General features: G+C 40.2%; 1 protein-coding gene across 4 annotated transcripts in view; it reads left to right on the top strand.

Moving 5' to 3' along the window:
- astn2 (astrotactin 2) overlaps positions 1–13,912 on the top strand; it is a 228,018-nt gene that overhangs the window by 210,935 nt on the left and 3,171 nt on the right. For all 4 annotated transcript variants that reach the window (XM_088280727.1, XM_088280726.1, XM_088280725.1 and 1 more), the window contains 3 exons: positions 3,370–3,511; positions 12,452–12,552; positions 13,079–13,262. In XM_088280727.1, coding sequence (XP_088136853.1) covers positions 3,370–3,511; positions 12,452–12,552; positions 13,079–13,262 — 427 coding nt within the window. The remainder of the gene's footprint in view (positions 1–3,369; positions 3,512–12,451; positions 12,553–13,078; positions 13,263–13,912) is intronic.

Raw genomic sequence — 13,912 nt, 5'->3', positions numbered from 1 at the left:
GACCGTCCACCCATTTTTTTGATGGCTTTAAATTATGCAACTATTCTTTGCCAAGATAAAGTTTCGACAAAATCCATTTCGTATTTTGTTTTGGAATAAATGAATGTGATTTGATGTCTTCTCGTCACAAGATCACTTTGTGGATGCAGGATTCAGGCGGGAGGTAAAATGATATTCCATAGTTGATCCTCATTTTGGTTAGCTTCTCACAAAGTGGCATTGACGCAACGCCAAAAGTACATTGCGCACGCGGTTATGATGGTCCATCCGATACTTTAGCTGTTGAACCGTGGAATGCGCTGGTTTGGTTCTGTCACTACGAGTTTCTGATTCTCAACAAACAGAAAAAGCTTAAATGGATGAAAATACAGTAGCCGCCTCAAGTGTCACTGAGCTCCTCGGGACTTTTCATCCCAAATTGTTATTTTCACGCTTTTTTAAAAGAGCAAACGTGAATTTAGTCATATCAATCAATTAATTGTATGTTCAATCCAAAAAAAAAACCAAGGCCCGGGGGCCAGATCTGGCCCGCGACCTCATTTTATGCGGCCCGTCAAGGGAAAATCACGTGCGTCAACTTCCTGTTTTTAGCACATTTTCTTCCCTTTTATCATATTTAACAAATATGAGACATCGCCATTTATTTGTTGCCAATCCTCCCTCTTTTAAAATATATTGAAAAATTGTTGAACAGTCGTAACGGCCCTCTGAGGGAAATCGCAACGCCGATGTGGCCCGTCCACAAAAATGACTTTGACTCCCTCTGGTTTAATTCATGCGTTGGTGACCAAATACCAAGTCTGAGTGTTTGACTTTCACGCGTTTATTGCTGAAAAGGTGACTTTGGGTTTTTGAGTGTTTTGTGGAGTGTTATCTGTTCTCAGCAGTATATGAGCAGTTCAAATATTGAATTGCGATACTAAACAGATAACGGGGAATCTTGTGAAAACACTTTCCTTTCCTTTGAGTAATTCATAGCGTTTGCGCCGAACGTATGAGATACTGTACAGCGTATAAAAAGCAGAGCGAGCAAAGCCAAGCCATCAATGAGCGACATCCTGCTCCAACCAGATTGAACAGATGCCACGGACGGGCTTACGCAAGAGGAACATGAGTCAGTTGGTTGGATTTATATGGGTCAAGAGTATGCGGCGATGACGTCGACTCAGTTCGGCCCATCCTGAGTGGCGCTGGCGTACGCGGACGGGCATTGCTCTAATTATCGAAACGCTGATTGATATCATTCATCCATCAAACGGCAACATTCACTCTTTCTTCTCGCTCCTTTTTCTGTCCCGTTCACCTTTTGTTCAGAATGCATTTAGCTGTTTTGCTCTATTTTGGAAAACTGGCGTGCAGTTGATTTTTATTTATTTATTTTTTGGGGGATTATTTGCACACAGTGAGAGTTGAAACAGAGGAGCGGTGAAGCCAAATTATTTTAAAAGTGAATAGATGGTTGGCAGTCATGTGTGTGAATAATTAAGCAGTCTGAGTGGGATAATTACTGGTCCATAAAATGCTGGCGTATTCGTTGCTTTGGTGGTGACGATTATTCAGTTGAGAGCAGAATAAGCAGCTGTTAAAAAAAAATCAATAAAAAAATAGAGAAACAATTTGATCATAGTTTGCATTAAAGTTTGGTTGATTTTGGTTCGAATCAAAAAGAAACCATGCAAAAATATAACCCGCTTGGCTCTTCTTCAAAAATTGAGCCATTTCTGTGCCAGATTATTATTATTTTTATTTTTTTTTTACTTTTTTAACATAGCGCATTTCACAAGCGCTTCATATTAATTAGCGCGTAATTACAACACAAATTAAAGCAAAAGTTTCCTCGAAATCAACATGAACCCACACAACCACATGTAGAAAAGTTACTGGATCTTCAATTATATTTAATAGTTTGCAGGCAGCTGAGTAAATTCCCACATTTGAACAGACTATTTACTTGCCCTGCAGCTGCTGTTTTGGTTAGCAACAGAGTTCAAACCACGCTTAATATTAGCATCTAGAAATTGGGATGCTTATCCGTTTTGTTTCGGATTGGAAAAGCGAGGGGTCAATATGAAATAGGCATTTTTTTTTTTTAAACTTAAAGGTAAAGTATGCTGTTTTCAAACTGATCAAGATTTTAACATCGCCTCAATTGACGACTCCCCCCTACATCTCGCGTCTCTGCCCAACGAAACGCCTCCAGCTCTGTAACGCGTGTGCACAGCGGCACGAATTGCTAGCATGGCTTATTCATGCCAAACATGAAATGTTATCGTTTTATGTTGTTTTTTTTTTTTTTATCTGCCATCAGAAATATAAGAAAGGTGATAAATTTAACTGATGACTCAGTGAGAAAGGTGAAATTAGTACTGGTGGTCTTGATTAACCCCACAATTTCTAAAAGAGAGCTTTCCATTTCCTTCCTTTTAACCTTTGTGGAAAACCGGAGTTAAATAATCTGGCTAAGAAACTATAATTGGTGTTTTTTTTAAAAAAAAAATTTTTAAGTAACGATTGAAAATTTAATTACCTGCGTAAAATGGAGCCTGATCATTTCAAAAATATTTTGCTTTGGGCATTTTTTTTTCCTGGATGGAAAATGGTGATTTTCTTTTTTTCTTTTCACAATAATATAATCCAGCAAAATAAAAATAAAATGCAAGCAGTCTGAGACACGAATTAGAAAAGGTTAACCCTTTGAAAGAGGAACAGCACAGGAATGCATTTTAGGAAATTCTCGTGTATATTCACGTTTATTTCTCCAGAAAGGTCACATCACTCATTCATCGCGTTCTTTTCTCCAACTTCTCTTCTTACTTTGTGGCCTGCCAGCCGGATTAGTCTTGTATTTACAAGTTGGCGCTTATATTATAAACTCAAACTAAGCTGCCCTTTGCCTGTGTGTAGAAATCGAATCTTTTCAGAGTTTTTCAACTTTTTTTTTTTTTTTTTTGATAGCTCCCACCTTTCCATCATCCCCACGAGCGCTGGAAAATAGCAATGTGGGTTTGCTCACAAAAAAAAAAGTCTGCTTGGTTGCAAAGTATTTCCAGACAGTTTTATTTTTTTTAATATATACAGAATATACTAAGAGTTGGGCCTCTTTTTTCTTCAGTATAAAATGAGTGTGCAAAGTGGGTTCAACCTTTAAAATCATTTACTGCCATTGACGGCTGAAGACGTCAAAGATCCATTTTTTTTTTTTTTTAAACTCATGAACTTGTAAAATGTACTAAAATTTCTGAGTAAAAAAAACAAAAAACGTTCCTAGGATTTTTCAAGTAAAGATCACTCCCCATGTTTTATCGTATACCAGTAGCAGCTCTGTTTCTTGTCACTAACCTTTCTGTCTGATTTTATCGCCCCTCCCAGGTGAAGTGTTGAGCTTGCTGGATGATCTCTTCTCGGGTTTGGGTTCATCCTGCGTCGTGCCCGGTAAAAGGAGTGGCGAACATCCTCACACACTTCTTTATTCTGTCGTTTTCAAGTGCCTGGAGCCTGACAGTCTCTACAAGTAAGTCGGATGCTTTTTTGGCCAAGTCCTCCTGGAAAAACGATAGTAATAACCCATTTTTGGTGGATTTCATTTTTGACATTTGCTCATTTTCATGGTGCAACTCAAGTTTTTTTTTTTTAATCACGAGCAGACATTCCCTCGGTTCTTTCTGTACATCACTGTGATATGTCATTAGACAAAGTAGCAAGGTGATCTTGACAAGGCCCTGGCAGCGCTACAATCAACTTGCTTGCAATGCTGCGCAAATCCAAATTTTCCAACAAATCTGGAAGGTGTTTATGATGTTCTTCTATCACATGCCAACAATGTTTGAATCCAACTTTTTCTTCGCTTAAACTAGGTACTTTCAAAGAATAACATCTTCATTCAGGCACACTAAACCTGAACGATAAAGGTACCTGTTTCAATTCCAGAAAAAGCAACGGAGGGTCATTATGCAGAACTCCGGAGCGCTGCTGACGGCTTTTTATTTGACAGGCGTACTAACACACTTTTCGGAATTACCGTCAACACTTTTTGCTTTACAATGATGACTTTCCCAAAAGTGTTATCAGGAGACTGGAATATTTGGGGAATGACCATTGGGCTAATCTAATGAAATCTGCCCTCTACTTACATGAACTTACAAAACGGGGCTAATTTCAAACTTTGTTGCCGTGTTATCTTTGTTTATGCATTCTTCGCAGCGTTGTTTTGGACTGATAAGGGCCAAATTTACGTCGAAATTACGTCCGAGGGCACATGTGTTTGCAGCAAAACGCACTTGTCGAAATCAAGTAGCCGGATAAAAGCTCCGCTGGAATTGGCGTCAGACTTGATCATTACCAAGGCTGCTATGGCAGCAGGCTTTCTACGCAACATCAGACTTCCATTTGAAAAGCGCTCGTTTCTGATAACCTCACGACTCTTAAAGTCATTTGATTTCAGAAAAAAATGATTATAGTTGTCTTACTATTTTTTTTTGTATGTATCATACAATATTGTGATGATGTTTTGTGGGCAATCTTAATAAGGCTGTTTATAAAACTGAAAAATCAAACATGTCAGGGATTCACAAACATCTTTGTGGCCTCGCGGGCCAAACATAATTACAGCGCAGGCCAAATTTGGCCCGCGGGCCAGAGTTTGACACCCATGATCTAAAGTGCGGGAAAATGGCCAGCTCCCTTTCACGATGCAATGGTAATTGTTGAACAAACCTGACATTTTTGGGGTCTCCTGAAAAGTAGTGATGGGTAAATGACGCTTCAAATCTGCTCCATGAACCAGTTGTAGTATTTCTGGACTCCAGTAGAGGGCACTCTCTGTTCAACATTGAGCTGACTTGACATTTTTTAAACCCTTTATTTAAACCAACAGTGCCATCTAGAGGAGTCAAAAATACATCAACTGGTTCATGAAGCAAATTTGAAGCTTCAATTTCCCATCACTACTGAAAAGCGACTATTTTGGAGATACAAGGTTTTGGCCCGACGCCAGTGATTTAACCACATTAAATCACCATTCCCACCCCCCCAAAAAAAATACTCGACAGTGTGGACATTTTTCCCCTCTCAAGTGTGCTGACCGCTAACTCAGGTTGGCCATTCCGAGTAGGGACTCTTAAAATCATCATCAGGGCAAATCCCCCCCGCTTATCTCAACCGTGCAGGAAAGTACCATAACAATGTTGGTCTGTTTTTTGGAAAGAATGGTCACTGAAGTGGTCGAACGAGTCGCTAAATATAACCACAAATGTTTCAATATAGAACACACACGTTAGAATTTTGTTGTTGGAGAAGAGAAACGTTTCCAAAAAGTGCCAAAACATTCAACAGTTGCAAAACGTTGATAAAATGCAAAGTTCCCACAGGAAGTTTGAAACCTGAACCTCACAAAAGGTTTGCGCAATGCACACTGAAAGTAATTACCAACAGGAAAACCATTTCCAAACCATGAAAAACAGTTGGTGAATGAATGTGCTCAATTTAGTCAATCCGAATACATTTGGCTCTCTAATCCTTCTCTGTTGACGACCAAGATGAACACAAGGCCGACGCCTGCGGTCCGAGGAACTCATTATATGCCCCCGCAGTTTATTATTTTCACAAGTCAGATGGCCTCTTGAATCATGAATCATTCCAACACCAAAAAATGTGTCATTGATTGATGGCTTTGTACCTCCCCAGTTTGTTTTTTGACTGCATGCATTGTTGGACAATGTCCTCATCTCCTGCAAACTGCCCAACATCTTCCTGATTACTGCTCAGCTGCTTCTAATTGTCCACAAAAGTGTGTCTCCACACCAGACAGTCCATTTGTTGGAATTCCTTTACCACCCCATCCATCTTTTTGTTGGCCTGTGCGATGAACCCCCTCGCGTTCTTTTGTTTCTCCACCCTATTAATGTATCGACTTTGGTCACTCCTGTTCTGTGAACAGTCGAGTAGAATGTTATACGAAAAAACAGTCTATTATGTACCCCCCTGTTCTGCCCTTGCCACGTCCCCGCTACAGCTAGACAGACAGACAACTCCTTCAATGATCACACCTGTTGATGAATCTTGCAATTTTTTTCACAGTAGAGGCGAGTCAGGAAGGTGTAAAACTGTAAGAAAAAATAAAGAAAATATTTAAGTGTTGGTCCAGAATAAAACGCAAAAAAACCAACGTGCCACATTTTGCTGCTACATAACGAACAGTTGGCTAAGTTAGCATGCTAACGTTCACGAGCTAATGCGCTAATCGCTGGCTTAAAGCCTAATCATGAGAAAATATCTCAACAAATTGCGGAATGTAAATTCACAATGAGCAAACCCCACTCATTAATACTGACAAATATCGCAGAATATTTAGAACATAAACACGTACAGGCTATACTTGACTCAGAAGACGAAGTTGCAGTCGACCTTTTATAGCGTCACTGAACGTCGCAAAACAGGAAGTGTAACACGCAACAACTTCCGGTTTGCTTTTCACAATAACAAATATACCTTTACAAAATAATGCACCTCTGTAACTATAGAAAAAGTCTTACTATACATGGTCGTCTTTTTTTTTTTTTTTTTAGAAAAAAAAGCCTAACTATACATGGTCGTTTTTTTATTCCCCTCTTACCTGCTTTTGTTTTCCATTTCCTTATGCGTCCTTTTTTTTTTTTTTTTTTCAGTGTCTACTTCTCTATCCAAAATGTAGTGAGTGGGATAACCATGTGAAAAAGTTAGCAGGTATTGCTTGTTGGTTGCAACATGGAGTCCGATTCTGGTTGTAGTTGAAGAAAATGAACACATTGCAACTGTTACTGGCTGCTATTGTTATAGTTCGAAAGATCGATCTTGATCTTGAGGCCGGTCTCCATTCCAGTTTTTACGGCTCTCGTTCTCGTCTCGGACAATTCACCTTTAATAAGTACGATTCCATCTAGATTTTTTTTTTCTTTGTTCTATGTCATCTTGGTCTCGATATCCTCTCGCCTGAATAATGTCTTGGTCTCGATCGGCGCGGTCTGCTATCCGCTCGATCCGTTTTCGACTGTTGATTTTTCAAGATGCTGTCACTGCTATTTTGGGCCGTGATGCCGCTGCTGATCTGCAAGATTTGAGGATTTCCAAGCAGTCAGATATTCTAAGCTGCCACAAATTCTTGCGGCGGCGAGAAACAATTCTACGCAGCTCGGATTGATTTGTGGGCTGGCTCGACTGATGTGTGTCCAAACTGCTGATGTCATGGAAAAGGCGTCGTCCCTCCTTCTGCCCTGGCGTCCACCCGCGTGCCAAAAATACTGCCCTAATTGATCTCGCTCTCTCGCTGTCACTTTTGTGCCAGGCATCCTCTCCTGTCGGGCTTTCTTGTCCTGTCATCTCTTGTTCGGACATACCTTGACTGTCCCATTCGATTACGAGGAAACTGCTCCCTTTAATGGCATTTGCACGCTAATCCGACATTTGTCTGCCTTGTTGCTTGCTAAGCTTTCACCTAACTATGGCACAAGGTCACAACCAGCCAGATGCCAGACCGCCGCGGCCGCGTGTGTGTGTGTGTGTGATCGCGTGTTTGTGTGTGGGGACCTGGCTAGTAGTTTATGGAAATAAGTGTGTGAATTATAATTATTATACCTGTGGGGGTCTAGCAGGTTTTCTGGTGTGTGGTGGCATCGAGAGGTCAGAAGTGTGTTGGGGAAATGGATTGAATTTTACTTGTGGGGTCTGACAGGTTTGCGGGGACCGAAAGTGTTGCGCCATACAAGCCGCCTTTTAAAAGTGTGTGTGCGTGTGTGTTTTCCTGACTTTGCTCTTTTTCAAGGACACATTTGGCACTAAAAGAGCCGCTAGTTTGTAGGGGAGCTTGTTAAATGGGGGACAAAGGCCAAAGTCCGCTGTTATTGAGGAAACGGCTGCCTTTCGGGGGTCAAGGTTAGAGTTCGTTTTTAGTCGCCTGTGATTATGTTTACGTCTATGTAACATAGCCCCTCAAAAAGTGTAGTTGTGAGGGGGGGGGGGGGGGGGGGCGATTCAAGTGAGTGTGGGTGGCCACGGAGGTTTGTGTGTGTCTTGCCAATTTTCATACTTGATGTTTGACATTCTCGTGGCGGGCCAGACCACGTTTTGGCTTCTTTGTGCTCCCAGGCGATCTTTATCATCATCGGACACCCTGTTTATTCGACCCCCCCGTCACCCCCCCCCCCCCCCCACCACCACCACCACTGTGTCGCCTCTGGATGCATCTTAAGAATGTTGAACGTTCCTTTTCAGTGATACGCAAATGAAGCTCAAAAATGTTTCCCCTCCATTTGCACGTCGTATGTTCATGTCTTTGCCCAATGAGCGGTGATCGCACTCTTGTCTCAAACCGGCAAACAATAAAAACATCTACGCAGTCGAGTCCCCTGAGAGGCTTTAAAGTCCTGGCACAAACCAGTTTGTAACTGCGCATAACAACCTTGTAATTGCCGTTGGGGTAGACTGAAGCCAACTTTTAAAACGCAGCTATGAAATGTTGGCAAACATAGATGCTGGGTTGCCTTGATAAAATGTCTCCCTTGTTAGAATAAAGTAGAAACGAAAACATAAGCAGCAGCAGTGCATGTGGCAACGGGTCATGAATACCAATTTCGGTCATTGTGGATGTGAATTAGTGATAGAGCGATTATCGGCCGGCCCGATAATCGGTCAGGCCGATTATCGGCGCCGATTTTTGGCATTTTGCCCATTTTTGGCATCTGTCTTCTTTTTTTAACGTTCAAGGCCGATAAATTAAACGGCGGTTTATTTTGGCTCGCTGCAGCACACTCTCACTCTCTCTGGTGTGCTCGTGGCCCTGCCTGCAGAAGCGGATTGTCCCGCCCACAGCACCATCTGCTCGGTTCCTTGCAGCAGCCTCCATGCGGGACGATTCGATTCAAGGACGGTTCGATGGTGGAGCGATTCGGTTCGATTCATTCGGGTTACGATTCGATTCCGTTTGAATCGGCGTGAAGATGGAACCGAAATTTGATCGGTCGACAAATATTCTGTATCAAATTAATGGATAATCCTTTTGAGATGATTATGGGCCTAAATCCCTTAACTTCAAATGATTTTTGCAAACATTTGCTTTTATTTTGAAAAGAATGAATGGATATCGGCTTGAAATATCGGTTATCGGCCTCGTTATCGGCCCTGAAAAAAATCATATCGATCTATCGCTAAAACAAACATCCTATTTTTGCCCAAGCACAAGATCAGACAAACTATGCGAGCAATGCCCAAACAGGTCACTTTACAACCAAACCGAGCCGCACTTGGACCGTGCCTCCATAGACATAATTTAAAACATCGCAAATGGGTTTCGGAAGAATCGCAAAAAAAATAAATAAATAAAATGAAGTCAGTTTCTTAAGTTTTGTGAATTTTTGCATGAGGCATGATTAATACTTGGAATTTGGGCTCGATTGTTCTGTCTCATTGTGTTTTTGCGGTAGTCTGAATTGTTTTTGTAGTGGCAATTCTATAAAGAAAGACTAATTGAATAAAAATGTCGAAACATTTCTCACTTAAGAATAAATTTGCTCCTTCAAAACATTCACTGCCGTGCTCGTGGGTGTTTTCCCATGGATTTCATAAAATGGAACAAACTTGTATAACTTCACATGATTTTTTTTTTTTTTTTTTAATTGAGGAAGTTTTCATGAAAAAATATTCCGTTGTACGGAAGAGGATTAGGACTAGTGGTTGGAAGGATTCTGACTTTATTCTCAGAATTCCCACTTTAAAGTCAGATTTCTCTCTTTAAAGTTGGAATTCTCAGAATAAAATCAGAATTCCCACTTTAAAGTCAGAATCCTGACTTTGTTCTCGGAGTTCTGACTTTAAAGTCGTTGATTTTTTTTATTTCTTCACTGGCCCTATTCCTCTTCCGTGTGAATGTTACGTCACTGGTGTCACTCCGTACAAAAAATGGGATCGGAATTTTTTTTTTTTTCTAACTTTTAAAGGGGTGCTACAGAGTGACTTTTGGGGTAGGGTCGTTATGTAAATAATGAAAAAAAAATAAAGATTAAAAAATAACTCATTCACTGCCATTGACGGATATAGACGCCAAAAAGTACATTCATTATACCTGGGCTAAGTTAACGTCAACATTTTTTTTTTTTTTTTTTTTGCATATGAGATTAAATATGGGAAGACAGCCGTGTCAAAGTTTGATGATCATTTTGAGGAATAATATGAGCAGCAGATTTTTTATTTTTTTTTTCTCACCAAATATTGAAGCGCAACGATGAGCGCAGTGGTCAGAAAATCCAAGATTGCCCTTCCCAGTCAGCCGCGGGATAAACGAGCAGACATTCAGTAACAGTTTCCATGGGAGGCTCCTTGCAGGTGCTTTCAGTTCTACCGGTTGTTGGACGACGCGGCCAGACTGAGGTTTGGCATTCCCGCGCTTGGATATAAGATATTACGAGGTGACACAGGTGCAACAAAACAAACAGAAACTTCAGGGAGTTGTCGCGGTTCTTTCCCCGCAGAAAGCCGAATAAAACTGAAAAACGCTTCGTAAAATACATTGATATTCTTTGTGGATTTGAAAATGACCGCCAAGCTCTCTATGGTTATGCTCGCAAACGTGACGTTTCCTTTGCCACTGAATGGACAAGCAATTTCTATCGCCCGTTTCTCCCCCGTAGTTTCTTTTTTTCGCTTGCCATTTTCAAAAGGCCATTTAAAGGTGAGCTGCGCTGCGCGTCTGCTCTACGACCGTCTCAAACCGTTTCCCGTGCCGAACTGAGCGGTCCTGAAGTTTGCTCACTGAGCCCTCCCAAAAATCTTTAGTTAATATTTGACATTTCCGGAGGGGGGAAAACGATGGCCTTGTCGAGTTCATGAGGGGACGAGTCAGACGCTCTTTTACTCTTGTCTGTACATAATAAAAAAAATATATATCTATATATATTCAACCCTGTCGATCCTTTGCAAAATAAAAAAAAAAAAGTAATACCTTGAAGTTTAATTGATATAGAGGAGGGCTGCAGCGTTTGAATATTTTATTCAAATATACTGAAAAAAATATTGATTATAATTGAGTATTCCAATACAGAAGACCAAAAATAAATTAAAAAAAACACACACATTTCTATTGATGGGAAATTGAAGCTTCAAATTTGCTTCATGAACCAGTTGATGTATTTTTGACTCCTCTAGATGGCACTGTTGGTTTAAATAAAGGCTTTAAAAAAATGGCAAGTCAGCCCAATGTTGAACAGAGAGTGCCATCTACTGGAGGCCAGAAATACTACAACTGGTTCATGAAGCAGATTTGAAGCGTCATTTACCCATCAGTACACATTTAATAATGAATGGCCAACTGTTGTTTTTTTTTTTTCAATTTAATTCTTCAATCTAAACTGCGCATCCTCGACAGATTACCTCCACGTGTCATTCTGAAAAGCTGACATTGGTTAGAGAGCAACGACATTACCAGAGGCCTCTGTGAAGGACATCTAACATGTAACGACTCTCGAGTCATTTTGTATTGGTTTTGTTATTTCCGATGTTTAGAAGTGTTTAACAACTGATGAAATCCTCCTTCCTGTTTTGTTTCATTGCCTTTGGCTTGACTCTTATTGTCACAATCCATCCGCATTATTGTTGCAAAAGTCTTTGATTTTTCTCTCACTGTTGTTTTGCATTTGAGTCCGCTGAGCTAAGGCGGACGCCACTACGTTAGCTTCCATGCTAGCTAACTAGTCACAGATTGTTTCACTGCCATAAGCGTAGAGTGTTTCATATTATCCTTTGAACATTTGACATCATGTTAGTGGTCCATTTCTTTTCATACTTACACTGATCGTTACAAATTTATGACTTAGAAGTCTTTCACACAGCTATTTACTGTAATTAGCACTTTACTGCTGGGTTAGCATAAGTTGGGGATAGACGATGCCATGTTCAAATTAAGGTTATTATCGTTAATGAAAAATAATGAAATTACAATAAATATATATATATATATATTTAATTCATTTATGAAACAAAAAAATATTTTAAAAAACTAACTGAAATGAAAAATGTCCTTCATTTGTGTCTTTGTCAATAAATAGAAGCTCAGTAACATATATACCCTATCTATTTAAGAAGAAAACTAAAATACTAAAACTAATAATAAAAAAACTAAATTAAAAACAATTATTTGCAAAATTAATAAAACTAACAAACCTGCTGTAAAAAAAAAATCTAAATGAACTATAATTAAAAAAAATAAATAAATAATATTACAAGCCTGGTCCCAATTGATATAAAAAGTCAAGTTGTATCTTCCTGGCGTGGGAATGCAAAACATTTGATTCCCTCGAATAATGAAATTGAGTGTGTGGGTGTTGCATAAAAATATCCCACAGATGTTTACATTGCAACTTTTTTTTTTTGCTTTTTAAGTGTTAATTAATGCCGGCAATTGTAGTTTTAATCCGACACTTGTTTCCAGGTTCACGCTCTACGCAGTGGACAGTCGGGGTAGTCACTCCGACTCCAGCTACGTCTCTGTAAGGACGTCCTGCCCGATGGTTGACGATAGCCGAGCTGAAGGTACCGAAGTTCTCAGAATTGTTGCCGTCTTCCATTTATTATTATTTGTGTGTGTGTGTGTGTGTGTGTTTTCTGTGTTAGCACAAAAGAAGAAAAATAGCAACAACAAAAAATCTACTCTGATGATACAATCGAGCGATTATATAATTACAGTTTCTCAAATGCCACATTGCCGGGTGGTTTTGTTTTTCTTCTTTCTATAATTTCGCCTAATAAATCAAATGAAGTTGGTCCGTTGCACTGGAAGAAGCACATCTGAAGGACATAAACTAACAAACTTGTTTTCCCTGTCATTGCATTGACTTAAACAACCTGGGTGCTGAATTGAACTCTTGAGGATTTTTTACCCGAGTGACTAGGGTGGGGGGGGGCAACGCAAACGTGACCCAACTTAACCTCAAAAGTTCCGAATTGTTGACTGAGATTTTTATTTTTATTTTTTTTTTGAAACCTCCTCAATTCCTGTTTTGAACGCTTGAGTGCACATCTTCCCACGCTGAATGTGTTCCAACCTTTACTTTTCAAGAGATTGCAGACAAGGTGTACAACCTGTACAACGGCTACACAAGTGGCAAGGAACAGCAGCTGGCGTACAACACCTTGATGGAAATCCCTCCGCCGCTGCTCTACCGAGTCCAGCACCACTACAATTCCCTCTATGAGAAGTTTGGCGACTTTGTGTGGCGCAGCGAGGACGAGCTGGGCCCCAGGTGAGAGGATTTTGGCCTTAAAACAGGGCCCGCTTGGACGTCTGAGTAATCTAACAGTTCTAGACCATTGGTGTCCAACTCTGGCCCATTCTGAAGCATCTCATGTAACGAGAACGGCCAGGCAATTTAGCTAACGGTCATTGCCGCTGATGCCGAAACGGTAAGGCGGAAGCTAGTGATGGGAAATTGAAGCTTCAAATTTGCTTCATGAACCAGTTGTAGTATTTTTTACTCCTCTAGATGGCACCGTTGGTTTAAATAAAGGCTTTAAAAAATGGCAAGTCAGCCCAATGTTGAACAGAGAGTGCCCTCTACTGGAGGCCAGAAATACTACAACTGGTTCACGAAGCAGATTTGAAGCTTTGTTTACCCATCACTAGCTAAATCCTCCAACCAACGCACAATGCAACAATTCATAAAGATTGTAATCAAACTCAAGTCCTTGTTTAAAATCCAACATCCATTTTTTTGCCAAGTAGTCGATTTTGAATTGTTTTTTTTTTTTGTTTTTTTTTTACCCACTCATGTTTTTTTTTTTTTCCCAGTGTCATCAATGTTGAATTTGTCTCCAGTTCACACGCTTGTGAGTCTCCCTTGATTATGTGTTTGGTATTCTGTTGTGTCAGACACAAGAATTTTCAAGGGGGGAA

The sequence above is a fragment of the Idiotropiscis lumnitzeri genome, chromosome 18 (genome assembly GCF_059441095.1).
Source record: "Idiotropiscis lumnitzeri isolate Australia: NSW breed Sydney's pygmy pipehorse chromosome 18, RoL_Ilum_1.0, whole genome shotgun sequence".
NCBI lineage: Eukaryota > Metazoa > Chordata > Actinopteri > Syngnathiformes > Syngnathidae > Idiotropiscis > Idiotropiscis lumnitzeri.
This window is presented reverse-complemented; position numbering and strand designations above follow the sequence as displayed.